This window comes from Antechinus flavipes, chromosome 6 (genome assembly GCF_016432865.1).
Source record: "Antechinus flavipes isolate AdamAnt ecotype Samford, QLD, Australia chromosome 6, AdamAnt_v2, whole genome shotgun sequence".
NCBI classification, from domain to species: Eukaryota; Metazoa; Chordata; class Mammalia; order Dasyuromorphia; family Dasyuridae; genus Antechinus; species Antechinus flavipes.
Window position 1 is genome coordinate 165,235,615 of NC_067403.1, and position 21,306 is coordinate 165,256,920.

At 34.9% G+C, this 21,306-nt stretch overlaps 1 protein-coding gene across 3 annotated transcripts in view; it reads right to left on the bottom strand.

Moving 5' to 3' along the window:
- Positions 1–21,306, bottom strand: part of TMEM150C (transmembrane protein 150C) — a 57,686-nt gene that overhangs the window by 35,767 nt on the left and 613 nt on the right. The window contains exon 2 of one of the 3 annotated variants that reach the window (XM_051964046.1): positions 7,974–8,042. The exons of the other annotated variants lie outside the window; for them this stretch is intronic. Within the exon in view, the coding sequence (XP_051820006.1) occupies positions 7,974–8,005 (32 nt within the window). The 5' untranslated portion in view covers positions 8,006–8,042. The remainder of the gene's footprint in view (positions 1–7,973; positions 8,043–21,306) is intronic. 3 annotated transcript variants of the gene reach the window in all.

Sequence of the window (21,306 nt, forward strand, 5' to 3'; positions counted from 1 at the left end):
TCCGCATCTATGAAATGGAGATGATATCACCTCTAGAATTGTTAGGAAAATCAGATGAGATATTTGTAAAGTATCTTAAAGTGTTATGTAAATGCTCTCATATTTTTAAAAGGCACTTTTATCCCTGGATTATGCCTTCCTTCTCTCCTCTGACATTGCTACCACTTTGGGGGGAAAGGGAGCTCTTAAACCGTGAGCAGAAAAAGTGACACGATAAGATGCTTGAAGAATATCAATTTGGCAACTTAGTGGAGTGTAACAATGACAGGGGAGAGATTAAAGACCCGGATATCAATTGGGAAGCTGTTACAACAGAATAGGTGAGAAGAGAAGGTGTCGATTATGTGACAGAAAAGAAGATAATGGATATAAAAGATATTGTGGAGGAACAATTGACAAGACTTGGCAATTGATTGGATGTGGGCAATGGGGGAGATGGAAGGATGGAAGACTGACCCCAGACTTGAGGACCTGAGTGTCCAAAAGGGTAGTAATGCCCTCAATAGAAAAAGAAGAGTTAGGAAAAATGGTGGTTCAGAGGGTAAATATGATGAATTCCAATTTGGATACAATGAGTTTGAGATGCCCACAAGAATATGCTTATATTTTCTATGTCTCTGTTTCTGTCTGTCTGTCTGTCTGTCTGTTTCTTAGTCTGTCTGTCTCTGTCTCTTTCTCTCTCTCTCCTCCTGCGCTTTCTCTCTCTCTCTCTCTCTCTCTCTCTCTCTCTCTCTCTCTCTCTCTCTCTCTCTCTCTCTCTGTCTCCAGTCTTTGTCTCTCCTATGAGTCTCCATTTTAAACATTCCTGAGTCTGATCCTATTCATTTACACAGAAGCTTTGAGTTATTTTGCTTCTGATTCAGAATTTGCTCAGGATTTGCCACTCCAAAGGGAGCCTGGTCCCCTGCTCCCTGGAGCTCATCTTATTGCTGCTGTCATCCACTAGCTTCAGCCTCCCAGGAATAGGGGATTATACTTGTGTGACAGTGACTTAACTCAGTCAACAAAATTGATAACTTAGAAAAAATATTTTTACTCAAAAATATAAAGTACATAATATGAAAAGATACAACAAAAGAAGAAATGGAATTTTAAAGTAAAACAACATCAGAAAACAAAATTCTACACATTCCAAATGAACTCCCCAAAGAAAAAACTCCAAGGACAGATGGATTTCCAAGTAAATTTTATCAAGTATTCAGAGAACAATTAAATCCAATGTTATATAAAGTATTCACAAAAAGGGCAAAAAAGACACCCTTCCAATCTTTTTCTAAAAATATGAACTATGAAACAAATATAGTCCTTATCCCTAAAGTGAAAAGAGACAAAGAAGAGGAAGAATATTATAAAACAGTATCCCTAATGAATGTTGATACAACATTTTAAATAAAATATTAACAAACATATTACAGCAAGATTGTATATTATGATCAAGTTAGAATTATACTAGAAGGGCAGGATTTCATAAGCATAAAGAAGACTATAAATATAATAAACAATGTTAATAATAAAAATAATGAAAAAGTAGAATCCAATAACATATTGTTTATAAGAAACACACTTGAAGCATAAGAATCTACCCAGAGTTCAAAGGAAGATCAAAGCCGATTGTATTAAGCTTTAGGCAAACTCAAAAAGGGAAGGATAGTAAAAGAGATATATCAAAGTGATAAATAGAGAAATGACATGATTAAAGACACTATAAATAATAAAATAATATCAACACATACTACATATCTACCAAAAGGCTCAGAGCATTTATAAATTTAAAGGAAAAGTTAAGAAAATTGGAAGGAGAAATAAGCATCAAAACTATAATAGTTGAAGAACCTCAATGTGCTATATTCAGACCTATTCTAAGCTAACAAAAATATTAAAAAAATTTTTTAAATCAAGAACCTAAATAGAACTTTAGAAAATTTAGAGATGTTAGATTTCTGGTGATTACTAAGTGGGAATAATAAAGTATACGTATTTCAGCGATAAATAGCACACTTACAAAATTGACCATCTGCTAAAGAATAAAAACCTGATAAATGTGAAAATAGAAACTTAATATACTTAATACTTAAATAATTGGCAAAATATCAATTGCTTGTATCTGGACTGTGACAGTATTATTAAAAATGAAAATGCTACCTAAATTGACTTATAGATTAAGTGCCATATCAAATTACAAAAAGGATTACTTTTTAGAAGTAGACAAAATAATAACAAAGATTATGAAATTAAAGGAATCAATAAAAAAGTATAAAGTAAAGGAAGCTCAAATCACTATTGGTCAGAGAAATGTAAATTCAGACAACTCTGAGATACCACTACACACCTGTCAGATGGGCTAAGATGACAGGAAGAAATAATGATGAATGTTGGAGGGGATGCAGGAAAACTGGGACACTGATGCATTGTTGGTGGAGTTGTGAACGAATCCAACCATTCTGGAGAGCAATCTGGAATTATGCCCCAAAAATTATCAAACTGTGCATACCCTTTGATCCAGCAGTGTTTCTATTGGGCTTATATCCCAAAGAAATACTAAAGAAGGGAAAGGGACCTGTATGTGCCAAAATGTTTGTGGCAGCCCTGTTTGTAGTGGCTAGAAACTGGAAAATGAATGGATGCCCATCAATTGGAGAATGGCTGGGTAAATTGTGATATATGAATGTTATGGAATATTATTGTTCTGTAAGGAATGACCAGCAGGATGAATACAGAGAGGCTTGGAGAGACTTACATGAACGGATGCTAAGTGAAATGAGCAGAACCAGGAGATCATTATATACTTCAACAACGATATTGTATGAGGATGTATTCTGATGGAAGTGGATTTCTTTGATAAAGAGACCTAACTCAGTTTCAGTTGATAAATGATGGACAGAAGCAGCTGCATCCAAAGAAAGAACACTGGGAAATGAATGTGAACTATTTGCATTTTTGTTTTTCTTTCCGAGTTGTTTTTACCTTCTGAATCCATTTCTTCCTGTGCAACAAGAAAACTGTTTGGTTCTGCAAACATATATTGTATCTAGGATATACTGCAACATATTTAACATATATAGGACTGCTTGCCATCTAGGGGAGGGGGTGGAGGGAGGGAGGGAAAAATCGGAACAGAAGCGAGTGCAAGGGATAATGCTGTAAAAAAATTACCCTGGCATGGATTCTGTCAATATAAAGTTATTATAAAATAAAAGAAAATATATAATTTTAAAAAATAAAGTAAAGGAAGCTACCAGTACCTTATTTCTAATTATACAACAAAGCATTAATCATTTAATATTTAATATGAGTTAAAAATAGATTTTGTATGCAAAACACAGAAACAAACAGCACCATAGGATTAGATGAATCCACTAACTAGATGGGCAAGGACAAAAAACTACTCAAAAACTGGAAAATAGATTGGCAGAAATTAGATTTAGATCAAAATCACATACTATATATCACAAATAAACTTAAAATTAATTTTTGGCCTGATGGATCTTACACCATAAACATATTATAGGATCAGGTAAGTTAGTAGCTTTACATCTGGGAATAGAGGAAGAATTCTTGACAGAATAAAGGATAGATAAAATCACAGGTAAAAAGGCATAGACAATTCTGAGTACACAAAATTGAAAAGATTTTTCATTAACAAAATTAACAGTTGAAATTGGGAGGAAAATAGTTAACTGGGAAAATATCTTAGCAGCAATCATTTCTAATGAAAATCTAATATTCAAACTATAAAGGGAACTGATTCAAATGTATGGGAACAAGAACTATTTCCTCATTAGATGCATAATCACTAGATCTGCACAGGCAATTCGCAAAAGATGAAATTCCAAACTATCAACTGTATTTTTTAAAATGCTCCAAACTATGGAAAATAAGAGAAATTCACATTATGGGGGATAGACACATGAATGGACTATTGGTGGAGAAGCGAATTGGTTCAGCTATTCTGGAAAACAATTTGAAATTATGTTCCCCAAATTCACTAAATTATGTATGTCCTTTGACTCAACAGCATTACTATTAGAATTACATATCAAAAAGGTCAAAGTAAGAGGAAAATACTTTTAGTATCTTTTTTTTGTCATAGCATAGACCTATAAACAAAGTGGGTACCCATAAATTGAAGAACAGTTGAATATATTATGATATATGAATATAAAGTAATTTCATTTTACTTTTTAAGAAATGATGAGATACCTGAGAACACCTCTGTAAACTGATACAAAGTGAAGTGAGCAGAACTAGAAAATAATTTACACAATAATAACTCTGTAAAGAAAAACAACTTGGGAAAATCTGAGAACTTTGATCAATGAGAAGAATGGTCAACCATGATTAGAATAATGGTGAGTTATGTTCCTTATCTCTTGACAGCAAATGATGAAATAGGAGTACCAAATGAAAAAAATATCACCAATGCATAGATTTCTTTTGCTTGGCTATGCTTATTTGTTACAAGGAAGGGCTTTTAGTTTGTGTGTGTGTGTTTGTGTAGTTTTGCAAGATAAAGGCAATAATACCAAAAACATAAAGAAGAGAAAGAAAAGAGCATCAATAAAACATTTTACTTAGAGAAAGGAGGAAATCAAAGGAATTTACAGAGAAGCAGAACAGCTTTACTACAAAGCTGCATTAGTTATATACTTTAAAAAAAAACAACCGTAAGGTAGACTTAATAGTGATCAATGGTTTTATGGTCATTCCTTTTCTATGTGTTCTTTCTATATGGAAATAAGTTTGGTATTGTTTATCAAGATAATAGCAAAAGAGAAAACTAAAAATTAAATACAATTTTTTCAAGTATGACTTGGCTGCAAGCTATACTTTTCTTTTCTTTTTCTTTTTCTTTTTTTTTTTTTTGCTGAGGCAATTAGTAACTTGCCCAGGGTCACACAGCTAGGAAGTGTTAAGTGTATGAAACCAGATTTGAACTCAGATCCTCTTGACTTCAGGGCTAATGCTCTATCCAGTGCACCAACTAGCTGCCTCCATTTTTTAAAACAAGACTCTTATAACCCATAAAAAAGAAAAATTTACAAAGTTGTCTTCAGTCCTGTGTGACCTCTTTCTGGATATGTGGTGATGGTAATTCAGTGATGGAAAAAGAGGAACACAAGTTGTCCATATGCATTGACTAAAGTATCGATATTGGAGATACTTGTCCAATGATTATTGAATAAATAGAGAAGTGAATTGAAGAAAATGAATCATCTCTATCCCCTCATACTTAAATAGATCATTTTAGGAACCCCCTTCAAAAATACCTATTGAAAACCATTCAATTCTGTCCCAGCTTGCATTGTTTTATCTGCTGCTCCCTTATATTCACAACATGGTAAGTTATCAGTCTCTTGTGAGCTCCTTGAGAACCAGGATTGTTTTCTTTTACATTTCTTTGATTCCTTACCACTTAGCATAGTGCCTGGCATATAATTGGCACTAAATAAATATTTATTGATCAACTGACTCCAAGGTATTGGAAGCCTTCCTTACTTTCTCCTGACATTAAAGTAAGCACTCTGGGTATAAGCACTCTGGGTATACACCTGTCATCCTTTGACCTCACTCCACCATCAACCTATCTTCTCTATCATCCATTACTTTGCTGACATCTTTTATTCCGATTCTTCAAAGTTCTTCCTAGTTATACATTACAGAACACTCACACCCATCATGCATCTCTCCATTGCCTTCTGAATGATATTAATTTTTAATTTGTTGGAGACTGTATTGTATTTCTCCCTGCCAAATAGCAAAGCCAATAGAATAATGCATCAAGATCATTCAAGATTCCTGGAAAGACATAACAGAAATAATACTGTTTGATGACCCTCTGACTATAAAGACAAATAAAGGCATAAAACAAAGAGCTGGCTATTCACTACAGGTATTCACTATTATGAATCTAGCAGGGAGTTCAAGTTAGAAAGTGATTCCTTATGGATGGGGACTTTTTTTCAGATGCTTCTGTTTGTTGAGTACATTTAATATTCCCATTGGAATATTACAGAGCCTCTTTGAAGAGAATTATACATAGAATATTTACTGCTCTTATTTGGTAATTTTTATTTAATAAAAGAGTAGGAGAAAGTACATTTGTGTAAGAATCATTGAGAAAAGCAGTTTCTACAGGAGAAATAGTTTTGAAAAGATTTGAAAGAAAATAGTCTCCCAAGGGAAAAGTACTTAGAGGACTTGAGAGAAAGCAACTCAAAGGGGAAAAGAGGAAAAGATGTCCAAAATGTTTCATTTCCTAGCAGTTCATTGCATAACACAGTTGTGCAGATATCGAGGAAACTCTCTTACCAAAAACTTCTTGGTAATTGTGGGACAACTGTGTCAAATTACCTATCCATGATTTGTAAGACAGAAATGTGAATTCTGGTATATTATTAAGCTAGAGAAGTGAGTCATTTCACAAGAAATCCTGCTTTGAGATTTAATGACCAAAGTTAAGCTTTTGGGTTTAGACAAGCCCAAAGCCAAAAGGCAAGCCCAGGAAAAGGAAGAGAAAGGAGCTGATGATGACAGGGAAGCTGCTGCTTTGGTCCTAGCCCATCTTGCAAGCTGAAACTCCTCAGAGGTTTGCCTTGCTACCTAAGGCTTGAGATACAGAAATCTCTAAGATCTTAGCAAGTTTTGAACAGTTCTATGGGTTCCATCCTGTTTTGCTGCAACAACTAATGCTGCTACCTCAGAAACCAGCTGGGGGAGTAGTAGCTCTGCAGACCCTGGGCTCAAGTTCTCTGCTTTCCCTGAAAAACTTTGTAACAACTTTAGCATTTTTTTAAACTTTAATATCATTTTACAATATAGCAAGTACTTTGCAGACCTTAAAGTTTTATGTAACATTAACTATTCAATAGTTTAATAGTATCACCCAGCTAAGAAGTGACTCTGTCTTACAGGAGAGCAGAAAAATCCTGTTCTCTAAGCAGACACTTTGGTTTCCCTGTTTAGTGATTTCCTTTTAATTTAAGCAAGTTTGTGCCCATCTCCCTCTGAAATCTATATGTATCTGTAAGGGAGTGTGATCCAGACAGTTATGCTCAGATTATACTTAAGAGTTAGCTTTTATCTATTATTAAAGAAAAATAAAAAGTTATTATTTAAATTTTTTTTAAGTTAGCATTTATATAGCAACTTGAGGTTTGACAAAACATTATCTCATTTTATTTTCCCAACAAACCTGGAAGGTAGGTTCTATTATTATCATCTGTATTTTACAGGTAAGGAAACTGAATCTGAGAGAGGTTAAATGACTTTCACAGGTTATAAAACTAATAAATGTCAGATGTCAGATTTGAACTCAGGTCTTCCTGATTCTATATCTACAGCTCTATTTACTATGCCACTCAATTGTCTTGTTTTTCCCTTTTTGTTTAATGTTTAATAATAAAGTAAATAAATAATAAAAATAATTTAAAAATAATAAAAGTGTCATTTTGGCTAGCCCAGAAAGTGAACTGAGAGAGTAGGAGTGCATGATCATATCTGTACCATATTCAGATAATGGAATGTATGGATAACCTAGAGGACTTATCCATCTAGGACTGGCGGTACTGACTTGGGCCCAGAATTGTTCAATGGAAGATTGGTTGAATTACCTTTAGGAAAGTGAAAAACCCCTTTAATGACCTGGTTTCCCATAGAAATAAAGGCTCATCTATAGCAATATTCTATGGATATTGTATATTAGGGAAGTGTAAAATAGCACATCATTACATTCTCACTATAACCCCCCCAAAAAAAAACCCAAACCAGATGACATATGGAACCTGAAATCAAAAGGATCACTTGAATGCAAAAATGGGCATGAGGAAGATGGTGACAAATAAACTCATGGCTCAGGACTGAGAACAGGAGGTCAAAAGCTTTAAGATTTCTTCAAAGACTCATGCTTATATACTATGGATATTTTTTCAAGAGGGTCAAGGGGTGCCCCCCAAATGAAATTGACTATATCTTACCAGATATATCTGGTTGCTGAAGTGGGAGTCATTTCCAAATCAGCTGTTTGCACCCAGTCAGACCATCAACTTGTGAGAGCAAAGGGGAAAAACACAAATTAGAAGAATAAAAATGAGTAAATACCCAAATACATCTGTGATCTCATCAATTTGGATATTACTTCCACTGATAACACAGTCATGGCTACCCACCCTGTGCAACTTTCACATATGCTCCCTATAGGTTTGACACAGGGGGTCATTTTGGGAACCTTTCTTGATTTTTCTTGTTATGAAGATACCAGTAGAACATGGAAGCTATTATTCCTTTCCAGGTTCAGTCTACCTTTTTCAATGATAATTTTCCTTGAAGACATCCCTATGATTCTCTTAAGTTCCTTACTAGGCACTTAGTTACTAGTTAGGAAATTAATTCTTTAGGCTATGTTAAAGCCTCCTCACACCCATTCTCCACATTTCCATTGCAATTTGGGTTATTAACTTCCAGTTCTTTTGAAATTATTGTATTCCATGTCTCATAGTCATATAATACCACTTTTAAAAATATCAATAGTAAAAAGATGGGTTTTTGTCAACATCTAATACCCTATACCTGATAAGGTTGAAATAGATTCATGATTTAGACATAAAGGCTAATATTGTATTATAATAATATAATAATTTGAACTATGATAAAGGGCTATAAAACTATACATACCCTTTGACCCAGCAGTATCTCTACTGGGTCTATATCCCAAAGAGATCATAAAAATGGGAAAAGAACTACATGTGCAAAAATGTTTGTGGCAGCCCTTTTTATAGTGGCAAGGAACTAGAAAATGAGTTGATATCCATCAGCTGAGGAATGACTGAATAAGTTATGTATATGAATATTATGGAATATTATTGTTCTGTAAGAAATGACTAGCAAGGTGATTTCAGAAAGGCCTGGAGAGACTTACATGAACTGATGCTGAGTGAAATGAGCAGGACCAAGAGAACATTGTACACAATAACAACAAGATTATGTGAAGATCAACTGGGATGGCCTTGGCTCTTTTCAACAATGAGATGATCCAAGACAATTCTATTAGACTTGTGAGGGAAAGTGCCATCTGTATCCAGAGAGATAACTATGGGGACTGAATGTGGATCAAAGCATATTTTTTGTCACCTTTTTTGTTGTTGGTGTTGCTTGCTTATTGTCTTTTTCTTTCTTATGTTTTTTCCCTTTTGATCTGATTTTTCTTGAGCAGCATAATGAATATGGAAATATGTTTAGAAGAATTGTACTTGTTTAATCTATATAAGATTGCTTGTTTTCTTGGGGAGGAAAAAGGGGGTACAAGAGAGAGAAAAATTTGGAATACAAAGTTTTGCAAAGGTAGATGTTGAAAACTATCTTTGCATGTTTTTAGAAAAATAAAATGGTATTAATTTTCTTAAAGATGGGTCTTTGTTTTTAGGACAGGTTGAGACCATTATGGAAGCTTTGTGATTTCCTCAAGAAGATCCAGTCTACTCTCCTTCTTATGTTTAATTCTAAACCAAACACATGGCCCATTTGAACTGTCTGTCCCAGATATATAGATATATCCTATGAGGACTGTGATGGATCCACTCATAAGGGAAATGAAAAGGTAGAAGATACCAAAGGGATGGAAAAAACCTTCAACTTTATTAATAAAGCATTTAAGAGAGCATTGCTAACTATTAATCTAGTTACTAACTTCCCCATTCTACATGTGCCTTGAGGGTATAAGTAGGGAATATAAATATCCAGGAAGGAATAAATCAAGAGGTGGCTGAAGAAAGATTCCCTATGAATGATGAGATCCTCCATATGTTCCTAATTGTAGATGACACTGTGCTGGTTGCCCCAAGCCCCAGGATCCTGCAAAGCTTCCTCAAAGAGATATGTAACCAATCAAAAGAGTTTCCCACTTATTTAGGAAAAACCAAATGGGATTACAGCCCAGAAAAGTTGTCCAACATCATCAACTTAAAGAAGCCATTGAAGTTGAAAAGTGAAAAATGAGTAAAAGAGCAGACATCAGTAGAAACTTTCATAATTTTCAAAAGAAATTTTGCCAACTTTTTTAGCAATTCCTAATTAATTGTAAGAAAAAGGAGATCAAACACTTGTTCCCCCTGCCAAGTAAAAAGATATGATAGCCAAGGGCAACATCATTTTAGAAAAAAAAATTCATTTGTAAAATCTTAGAGAGCAGGGTTATGGAAAATTATAAGAAATAAGTGACTGGGGGAAAGAAATACCCAATTAAGCCAGATAGACCAGAATACATTTAACAAAATTGGGAGGACAAAAACCATTTTTTAAAATGGTAACGATCTGTTAATATTACCCCAACAAATAGTTTTATCAATCTCAAAGGAGCAGCCACTGAATTTGGATCTTAATATCCTCATTACCGTTGTGTTATATGAAGTACAACAAATGGACAGCGGGGTTCCTTAATGGAGGTGCACACAATTTTGAGGGCACTGAGGGATTTATTTTAAAGGTATATGAAAGAAGGGAGACTACTAAAAACTTAGGGAAAGAAATCACAGATGTGATTACTACTCCAAAAGGGTGCTAAGAAAATATTTATGTCACCCTTGGGAGTATCCCCACTCCCAGCTCACATATGATTACCCCCAGAAAAAGCTGCATCAAATTCAAGGTAGAGTGAGTGTACACTCCAAACCATCGCTCATATTACCATACCACTGTGCTAAACTATCTAGCCACATTCCTAGAAACTATGCTGGTCTCAATTCAGCCCAAAATTATGTTTCCTTTTAGGTGATCATATCACATTGCTGCTTCATAACAAAATGAAATTCAGATCTTCCAGTCTTTCAGATGAACTGTTTTTTTCAAAATATTTTATTCTTTACTAATACCATGTAAAAACAAATTTTAACATTTGTTGTAGGGTTTTTTTAAGTTTTAATGTCCAAATTCTATCTTTTTCCCCTTCCCTTAGACAGTAAGCAATCTGATAGGTTACACATAATGAGTCCATAATTCCATAATTGTTATTTTGTGGAAGAAAGGAAAGAAGGAAGGAAGAAAGAAAGAAAGAGAAAAAGAAAGAAGAAAGGAGAAAGAAAGAAAGAGAAAGAAAGAAGAAAGAAAGAAAGAAAGGGAAAAAGGGAGGGAAGGAGAGAAGGAGTGAGGAAAGGAGGAAGGAAGAAAGAAAGGGAGGAAGGAAGAAAGGAAGAATGAAAGGGAAGGAGAGAAAGAGGAAAGGGAAAGAAAGAAGAAGGGAAGAAATAAAAAAAGGAAAAGAAAAATATGCTTTGGTTTGTATTCAGACTCCATCAATTCTTTTTATGTAGATGGATAACATTTTTCATCATGAGTCATTTGGGATCATTGTCTTGGATCATTGTATTGCTAAGAATAGCTAAGTTATTTACAGTTGTTCATCATACAATATTGTTGTTACTGTGTACCATGTTCTCCCGGCTCTGTTTACTTCACTTTCTGTCAGTTCATGCAAGTCTTTCCAGGCTTTTCTAAGAACATTTTGCTCATCACTTCTTGTAGCACAAAAGTATTCCATCACAATCATATATCACAATTTGTTCAGCCATTCCCTAGTTGATAGGCATTTCCTCAATTTCCAATTCTTTGCCACCACTAAAAGAGCTGCTATTTTTTTTGTAAAACTAGGTTCTTTGGAGAACTGCTTTCCAAGCATACCTTCCCAATTTTGTATTTGGGAAGATAGCTTCTTGTTCTCAAGGATAAGAATTTCAATCTATCCTGATTAACTTTCTTTATTAGATTTTTATTTCTTTTCTTATTAGGTTTGTCTCAACACTTTAGCCTGTTAAATGTTTTTGAATCCTAATTCTATCTTCAAGTGTGCCAGGTTTGCTTCCTACCTTTATGTCACCTAATAAAAAAGGCATTTATCTTGTTATCAAAAGCATTGATAAAGATCTTAAATGGCATAGGACCAAGCATGAATCACAGAATATTCCAGTAGATCTTTCCTTTCAAATTATTATGGAACCATTAATGATTATTCTTTCAGCCCAGCCATTCAAATAGTTCCAAACATATGTAAGTATATTTTTTTCTTCATCTCTCTACCTTCCCCATAAGAATAACATGGCACACTTTATTAAATAGTTTGCTAAAATATAAATAAGCTCTATCTATAGCATTCCCCTCACATCACAATTTAATAGGCTTTTCACAAATAGAAATAAGACTCGACTACCATTATCTGTTCTTGATGAATCCATCTATACTAATTCTTTTCTAGATATTCAGTTATCATCCTTTTCTAGTATATTACAACATTTTCCCACGAGTCTAAGTTAAGGCCACTGGCCTACAGTTTGTAGATTCAGCTGTCAGATATAGGTTTTCAAACAAAACTATTCTTCCATGGAGAATCCTATCAGACTTTTCCAAATGCTACATTCTTAATGCCTGGATGAATTATGTAACTATGTGACATCAAGTAAGCGTGATGACCACAAAAGGTTATCCCTGTTTGGGACATTTAATTATATTCTACTTATCAGTATTGTAAAAGAAATGTAATTTTAGGAATGCTTGTGAATCATAGAATCTAGAAAATTTTAAATACAATTTGGACATTAAAACTTAAAAATCTTTTCCTAAATAAGATTTCTCATAATTATTATTTATAAGAGTTTTTTCTATAAAGTAGAAGAAATTTGCCTGCTTGGACTGCTCCATATTGATTTCAAGAGTCCTTTTGACTTATGAATCAATAGAATGAAAAGTAATTTGAAGAACAATTTTATCTATTGGTCAAGTTTAAAGGGATAGTAACCCTTATGAGATGGGACAATGGATAGTGTTTGAGGACTGTAGTCAAGAAGACCTGATTTCAAATCCAGTCTCAGATACTTAATAGCTGTGTGACCCTGGGCAAATCACTTAATCCTGTCTGCCTCAGTTTCATCATCTAAAAAGGAGAAGAAAATGACAAACCACTCCAGTGCCTCTGCAACAAAAACCCCAAATAGGGTCACTTAGAATTAGAATTGAACAACTCTAAAAGCTCTCTGGGTTAAAACTCAGAATTCCCACTCCAATTTTCAATCTATCAGGGAGTGAATCTTTATATATAAAATAAAATTAGGAATAAGTATATGTTAACATACTAGCTGCTTCATTTACAAATAGACCATACTATTTTTGGAAATATTTAAGCTGATTTCCAGTTGAAAAACATTCTTAACCATTTCAAAGTTGGAAGAAAATAGCCATAATCTAATTTTTTTCTCTTCCCTCCAATAAGAATATAACTGCGTGTTCTTGGTTTTAGATAAAGACATCCTTTCAATCCATTTTTCTTCCCTCTCAACATTTTGAAAATGGTCTGAGGGGCAGCTGGTTGGTGTAGTGGATAGAATACTAACCCTGAAGTCAGGAGGACCCGAGTTCAAATCTGTCATCAGACACAACACTTCCTGGTTGTGTAATCCTGGGCAAGTCACTTAACCCCAATTGCCTCAGGGGGAAAAAAAAGATCCATGACATTAATCAAAATCTCATATGAGAATGGACAATAGGACTGCTGTAGTCCTGGATCAGTTTTCTTTATATGAAAGTATTGGAGTAAAATAGTAGACTGAGGAGGACCATAGCCCTGTGATATCTTGCTATATATATGAGGGGACATCCTCCTAGAATGTTACAATACCATGTAAAAAGATCTTGGGGATAACTTAAGTAAGTAATCCCATTTTTTAATCTTAAAATGAAACCTAGGACATAGTTCCTAACTAAAATTAATTTCACATTCTAGTTTGGATAAGATGGAATAGCAGTGAATAACACCAATTTTGAGATAGCCCATAACATCTGTGTGGGTGTTCCAAGAAATTTTCCAAGAAAAACTAACTTTCATGTATTTTATTTCTAAAATCATCACTACAGTATGCAACATTTTTAAGGAGGAGGGTGATTACAGAAATAGCATACTATAAGATGGGGAGTAACAGGAAGAAAATAAAGGATCTTAAGAGTGAGCTCTTGCCCCTTTCTCCCCCACCCCACTTCTATATACTCCAACTCCTCTGAATGAAACTAAGAAATGCACCAGAACAAATTTCAATAAGGAAACCCAAGAAAAAAATGAGAGTGAATCATTTTTCCACTCCAGCTCAAAATAAGGAAACAAAGAGGTCTGTAGAGGGTCTGGCCAGATTTAAGTTCTGTAGAATATTCCAGTGCAAGGAAAAGCTATGTATTAGGGCAAGAAGTGGTCTCAGTGGTCTCTCTCTGAAGAAGTCTGTGCAGAATGCAGGAACAGGTGGCAACTCTGTCACTTACTACCCAGGTTTTAGTTACAGAGCTAGGGAGGACTAAACATATTGCTTCCAGTGGTTCTCAAACTCTTTTTCTCAGTATCTTTACGGTATTAACAACTATTGAGAATATGTCCAAAGAATTTTTGTTTATATGGGTTACATAATAGATATTTATCATAAATAGAAAAAAACTAATTTTGAATTTATAGACCCTCTGAAAGGATTTCAGAGACCCTCCAGGATTCACTGCACCACACTTTGAGACCCACATCCATGTCAGGAACATGAAGAGTTCAGACCATGGGGCAGCAACTTTTCTTTGGATCAGACAACTTTGGAAGTGTTGTTGTCCCTGAAAGTCTGAAGCAATACAATAATCAATACTCCAAGAAAGCAGCAGTAAATCTGACCTTAACAAAAATTCCAAACTCACGAAGTAGGCTAGAAGAATGAACAAACAAAAAAAAAATCCCATCATAAAAAGTTATCATGGTGATAGGGATGCTCAAGACATAAACCCAAAAGAAGAAAATGACTTCAAAAAATCTATAAGCAATGTCTCAAAGAAAAACACAGTTTGGGCACAAATTCAACAAGAATTTTTGGAAGAGATAAAGCAAGAATAGAAAAAAAAGAATTTAAAAACGTTTTTATAGGTGTAATAAGAGCACTGGAAGAAAAAATGGAAAAGAAATGAAACTACGAAAGAAAGAATTATAAAGAAAATTAACCACTTGGTATAAGAAATATAAAATCTTTTTTTGTTTGTTTTTTTAAAAATTATAAAACCTTATCCAAACAATAAATTTCCTAAAAAGACAAAATGAATCAGAAAGAAGCTAATAACTTTATGAAAATAATCCAAAAAATAGCCCCTCGAAAGCCAAATGACTTGGAAAACTGACCAAGGAAAGATAATTTAAGAATCATTGGACAACTTGAGACTCATAACTAAAAAAAGAGCCTATATATCATATTTCAAGAAATCATTTAAGAAAAATTGCCCAGATCTCTTAGAACCAAAGGGAATAGAAAAATTTCCTCAAAAACTTTCAAATGAAAATTTCCAGGAACATAATAACCAAAATCAAGAGCCTTGGGGCAAAATAAATAAATACAGACACATACATATATACAGATACATAGACAAATTCTTACAGCAGTATATACATGTCTTTTTAGGAAATTTATTGTTTGGATAAGATTTTATAATTTTTAAATATAGACATGCCAGTGTGCATATTTATATACAAACATATAGACACACATCCTTATAGCTGTATTTATATGTTTACATGTGTATATTTCAGTTTTATATGCAAACATTTAGATACATGTACATAGATATAAATTACTTAAGCATTTGTATATATATAAAATATATGTATATATATACACATATGTATATTACATGCATACATACACATGCACATGCACACCAGAAGGAAAAATTCAAGTAACAAGAAGTCACAATCAGGATCATACATTATTTAGAATCCAACACTCTAAAGGAAGAGAAGCGCTAGAAACTGGAAAATGAAAGGATGCCCATCAATTGGAGAATGGCTGGGTAAATTGTGGTATATGAGTGTTATGGAATATTATTGTTCTGTAAGAAATGACCAGCAGGATGAATACAGAGAGGACTGGCGAGACTTACATGAACTGATGCTAAGTGAAATGAGCAGAACCAGGAGATCATTATACACTTCGACAACGATATTGTATGAGGACATATTTTGATGGAAGTGGATTTCTTTGACAAAGAGACCTGAGTTTCAATTGATAAATGACAGACAAAAGCAGCTACACCCAAAGAAAGAACACTGGGAAACGAATGTGAACTATCTGCATTTTTGTTTTTCTTCCCGGGTTATTTATACCTTCTGAATCCAATTCTCCCTATGCAACAAGAGAACTGTTCAGTTCTGCAAACATATATTGTATCTAGGATATACTGCAACATATCCAACATATAAAGGACTGCTTGCCATCTAGGGGAGGGGGTGGAGGGAGGGAGGGAAAAAAAAATCGGAACAGAAACGAGTGTCAATATAAAGTAATTATTAAATAAAAATTAAAAAAAAAATAAAGGAAGAGAAGCTTGGAATACAATATTCTGGAAAGCAAAATATACAGACTTATAACCAAGAAGAATTTTAAAATATACCTTTAATAAAATAGGAGACTTGCAAGCATTCCTGATAAAAAGACCAAAGCTGTTCAAAAACTTTAAAATGCAAATATAGGAATCAAGAGAAACATAAAAGCAAACATAAATAAAGAACTATACAGGACTAAGCAAGAATACTGCTTATATTTCTTATATGGAAATATGATACTTTAATTTTCTCTGAACCTTAGCATTATGGTTAAAAGAAAAATTCTAATTAGACAGAAGGCCTGAGAGTGATTATATTTTGATGATCTTAAAATAAGAATGAAAAGGAAAGGAAAGAATCCATAGTAAGAGCAAGAGGAGGATGTAGGGAGAAGTACAATAGAGAAAGGTAAAGGAAAATTATTTCACATAATCAAGTTGTGCAAGTAGAAGTTTAGATAAATAAGGAGGTAGGGGTTGAGAGAGTGACTGATACTTAAAACCTCACACTCTCTCTCACTGGTCAACAGAGGAAAGGATACATATACAGAAATATATTTCACTCAAGAAGGAAAATAAAGGGAAAGGGGAGAAGGAAGAAGGAGAAAAGAGATTAAAGGGAAAAAGGATTAAGGAAATGGATTAGTTCTAAGAAAAACAAACTCTATGGAAGTACAAAATATTTGTAGTTCTTTTTAGGGAAAAAAATAGAAACAAGGGGATATCTATTGATTGGGAGGTAGCTAAACAAGTTTTAGTATAGAAGTATTTTTTGGAATTCTATTGGCCTGTAAGACTATAGAATGATGTGAACACAGATTTCTGTTCTTGAGTTATTTAAGATATGTCCAACTTCCTGTGACCCCATTTAGGATTATCTTGGCAAAGATACTGAAGTGGTTTACTTCTCCAGTATGTCCTCATTTTCCAGATGAGGAACTGAGATATGATTAAGTGACTTATCCGTGCTCACACAGATAGTAAATATCTTAAACTCCATTTAAAGTCAAGTCTTCTATAACTCCAGGGCCAGTGCTCTAACCCTATGCCATCTAGCTGTCCCTAGCAGAACTAGGGAAACAATTTATATAACAAAAACAATATTGTTCATAGAGATAGCTTTGAAAGGCTTAGGAATTTTGGTCAACTTAATGATCAACCACAATTCTAGAGGATTATTGTTGAAATATGTTACCTACCTTCAGCTAAAGAGATGAAGGGCTCAGAGTACAAGAAATATATATATATGAATGTGTGTATATATGTGTGTGTATCTCCAATGCCGAAATTTGTTTTACTTGACTTTATATTCTTATAACAGGGATTTTGTTTTTCTTGCAATCTCAGTGTGGGATTGGTGGGTGAGAGGGACATAAGTTTGAATTCTTGCTGATTGAAAAAAAACAAAAATCTAATTTAGAAGAAATAGTATACCATTTAAGGCATTGGTCCTAAAGTAGAGAATCCAGGAGATGGACATAAAAACAGATTTCTCATCAATGGATCAAGGTTATTGTTTAGAGCAAGGTCTACAAACAAGTAGTGTGTAATATTGGGAAGTGAATACTGGTTCAAGTCCTGGAATTATGGTTCCAGTTTGTCTTATAAGAGTCTTTTCCAAGAGTCACTTTCACAACGAGTGCACAGGCTGACAAGAAAGAATTATCTCTATCTAAACATGCAACATCCCAACCTTCTACAAATTCACAATGTATGCCTATCCCTTTTCTCGTGCCTATGATTAATGTTTAATATGTTGATTTCTTTAGTTAATTATTTGTGTAACACAGGAGTCTATTTTGTGCTTTGGGATATCTCATCTTTCCCAAATTCAACTATCCTTCTTGAGAACAAAATCAGTTTTTTGATAGGGGAAGGGAAGGGAACAAGAATTCATTAAGTACCTCTATGTGCCAAGCTCTGTGTTAAACACTTTATAGATATTATCCTAATTGATCTTATTAACTTTTTGTTCATTGTACTCAATGTTTAGAGATACAGGGACTATTATACACAATTGTTATTTCCCATTAAAGTTAGTTTCCATTAAAGTGGAAACAGTTTTCCTTCCTTTCTTCCTTCTTTCCTTCCTTCCTTCCTTCCTTCCTTCCTTCCTTCCTTCCTTCGTTCCTTTCTTCCTTCCTTCCTTCCTTCCTTCCTTCCTTCCTTCCTTCCTTCCTTCCTTCCTTTCTTCCTTCCTTCCTTCCTTCCTTTCTTCCTTCCTTCCTTCTTCCCTTCCTTTCCTTTCTTCTCTTCCTTCCTTCCTTCTTTCCTTCTTTCTCCCCTCCCCCAACTTTCCTCCCTTCTTTCCTGGGCATTTAACACTGGGGACACAAATGCCCTTTCAATGCCTGAAACATGATAAAGGCTCATTAAAAACTTTGTTGACTTAACTGGATAGATTAGGGAATTTTCTCCAAAGTGCACAAGCATCTCAACAATCCTCCACCTCGGTTTGCTTTACACATATGCGCATACTTGGGATGAAGAGACAGCACTAAATTATGTCAAGAGTAGAGTTGAACTTCACCAACTCCATGTTTCTCTTTCAAAATAAAAATGAGTATCATAATGACTAGATTATAGTCAATTTGAGAACCTTGTTTCCCATCAAGCACCAACTTTTACTTTCTTTCTTATTAAAAGATTGCCACTAATCCTTAAATCAATCCTGAGGATAAAGAGGACCTAGCATAAGAACATGTGGAGAAGAAAAGGCCAGGAGGCAACCTCTGAAATTGGGACTGACTGTACCTTATTTTGTAAAATAAACTGAGTATCACCTTCTCAAAGGACTGTACTTACAGAACCCCAAGTGAAATGATGTGTAGGGTGATGATGAAAGATCCTATTATTTAAAAATCTCTTTTGCATGGACCTGCTTGAAATTTCCATCATTAGAAAGTCATTCCCTAGAGTTAAGATCCTCTCTGAAAATTTAAAAATCCTTGGGAGGTACTTGGAGACAAAAAATTCCCCAAATTGTTAGTTTAATGTGAAAGTGCAACTAATTAAGAACAAAGATTCTATGTTTTGTAGGGAAGTAAAATACTAAGCATTTGTGTTTGTGAGTGTTTATGTGTGTGCTTATATATACTTTGCCTACATTCTAACTGAACAAAAAAAAGGAAATGAATTTGCACTAATTAATCACTTCTCCTGGAGAAATAATTCACAGCACATTCCTAATTGACAGTAGGTAGACCAGAAATAACCACATATTTTTGTTCTTTAATCTTGCCAACAAAGTATGGCTGAGGCATCTCTATAAATCATAAGGCATTTTTTCAGAGATATAGGGTCTAAGGCAATAATTACTCATAATTTTTATTATTACTTATTATTTAATAATTGCTCTTATTCTAAATAGTGTTTAGCAAACCCATAGTAAAAGCTATCTCTATAAAGTTAATTATACCATATCAATTTTGACTTCTGGCTATGGAAACTTTCTATATGCTTATTGAAGAATTTTTAAATTAAGAATAGAATAGAATCTGGATTTATGATTGAATTGCTATAGGGAACTCCCAGGTGAGAGAGACTACTACTAACACAGGTAGGCACTTTCTCTGAAACTCTTAATCTTAGTTAAATAGGGCACCAAGAGATTAAATGATTTGTTAGAGCCACACACCAATATGGAAATGTCAGAGATGAGTCCTGAACTCAGATCTTTTCTAGGTCAGTTCTCCATTCTCTGCTAAGAAAAAAAAAATCACTGGAAGTTTTGGATAATAGGATAGCCTATTAAGAATTGCCAACTTTACTTGATCTTGATAAGATTGTATTTGTGGTGCTTAGAAAAAAATTGGGGTGATTCATGACTTCTGCAACTAGCTGGAGGGATCCTTGGCTTATCGGGTATCATTTGAAAACTCTTTGGGAAGAGAAGACTTGACCCAAGAAAGCTAATTCAGTGCTATGGTGGATTCAGTTCATTCGTTGTGGATCACAATGAGTTACAACCTTTCATTACTGGAGAACTGTCTTTAACTGGATCAAACCAAAAATTGAAACAGAACCCAGTATTGCCTTTGAGGTGTTTTATTGTCTGCATATATTTTAAAATCCTCTGATACTTCTGACACATATCTAACAATGCCTTAGCTTTTCCAGTGGCTTTAGGAGTTGAGTTGCAGAACCTGTATCCTTCCATTCTTTTGTTCTGTCACACTCAGTTGCCGAAGGGTGGTCTGGCAGGAGCCTGAACCATAAAATAACTGTGAAAGGATGGGACTGCATTGAAGCATTTTGGAGAGCTGTGCTGTGGGAGTGGAACGAAGACGAAAGCTCCCTCCAGGGTTGAAAGGGGAAGTGGTTGGTTCTAAAAGCCTTTCATCCTCTTTATCTTGCTTGATTATTTTTCTCTTAGTAAAGAGAGAGCCTTGTACTTAAGCGTCCCCGTGTAGTAATTATTACAGGCAAGACCAAACTCTTGCATCCCCGGGGAAAAGAACATCACGTTTTTTTCAATGGTGCAAAAAAGAAAACAAATCCGGAGGAGGGGAGCTCTAAGGGCCCAGGAACCCGTTTACAAGCTTCCCGAGGCAACTTGCCGGTAGGGTTGATCAGCGGAAAAGAGAGGTGGAGCGTGATGAGACCGGGAAGCGAGGGAGGCCCGGGTCAGTTGGGGTGCCAGCTGAACAGATGCGTAAAGCAGCCAGGAGAACCAGAAGGGCCGAAACACCTGTCTCAGGAGAGAGGGTCGAAGGGTTGGCCAGCGGAGGGGTGAGAGGGGGTGGGCGGAGGGGACTCCCCACCAGCTGCAATGCTGCAGGAGGGGCGGCGACTGGGGAGCTTTAGGGAAGGCTACCGGCGGCGGGTGGTAGCCACCACAGCTCGGGGACAGTAACGGGTCAGCATGTCCCAACCGATCCCGGCAGGATCGCGGGCTGCGAACCTCTCAGTCTTTCTGGGCTCGGTACATTGCTGTCGGAG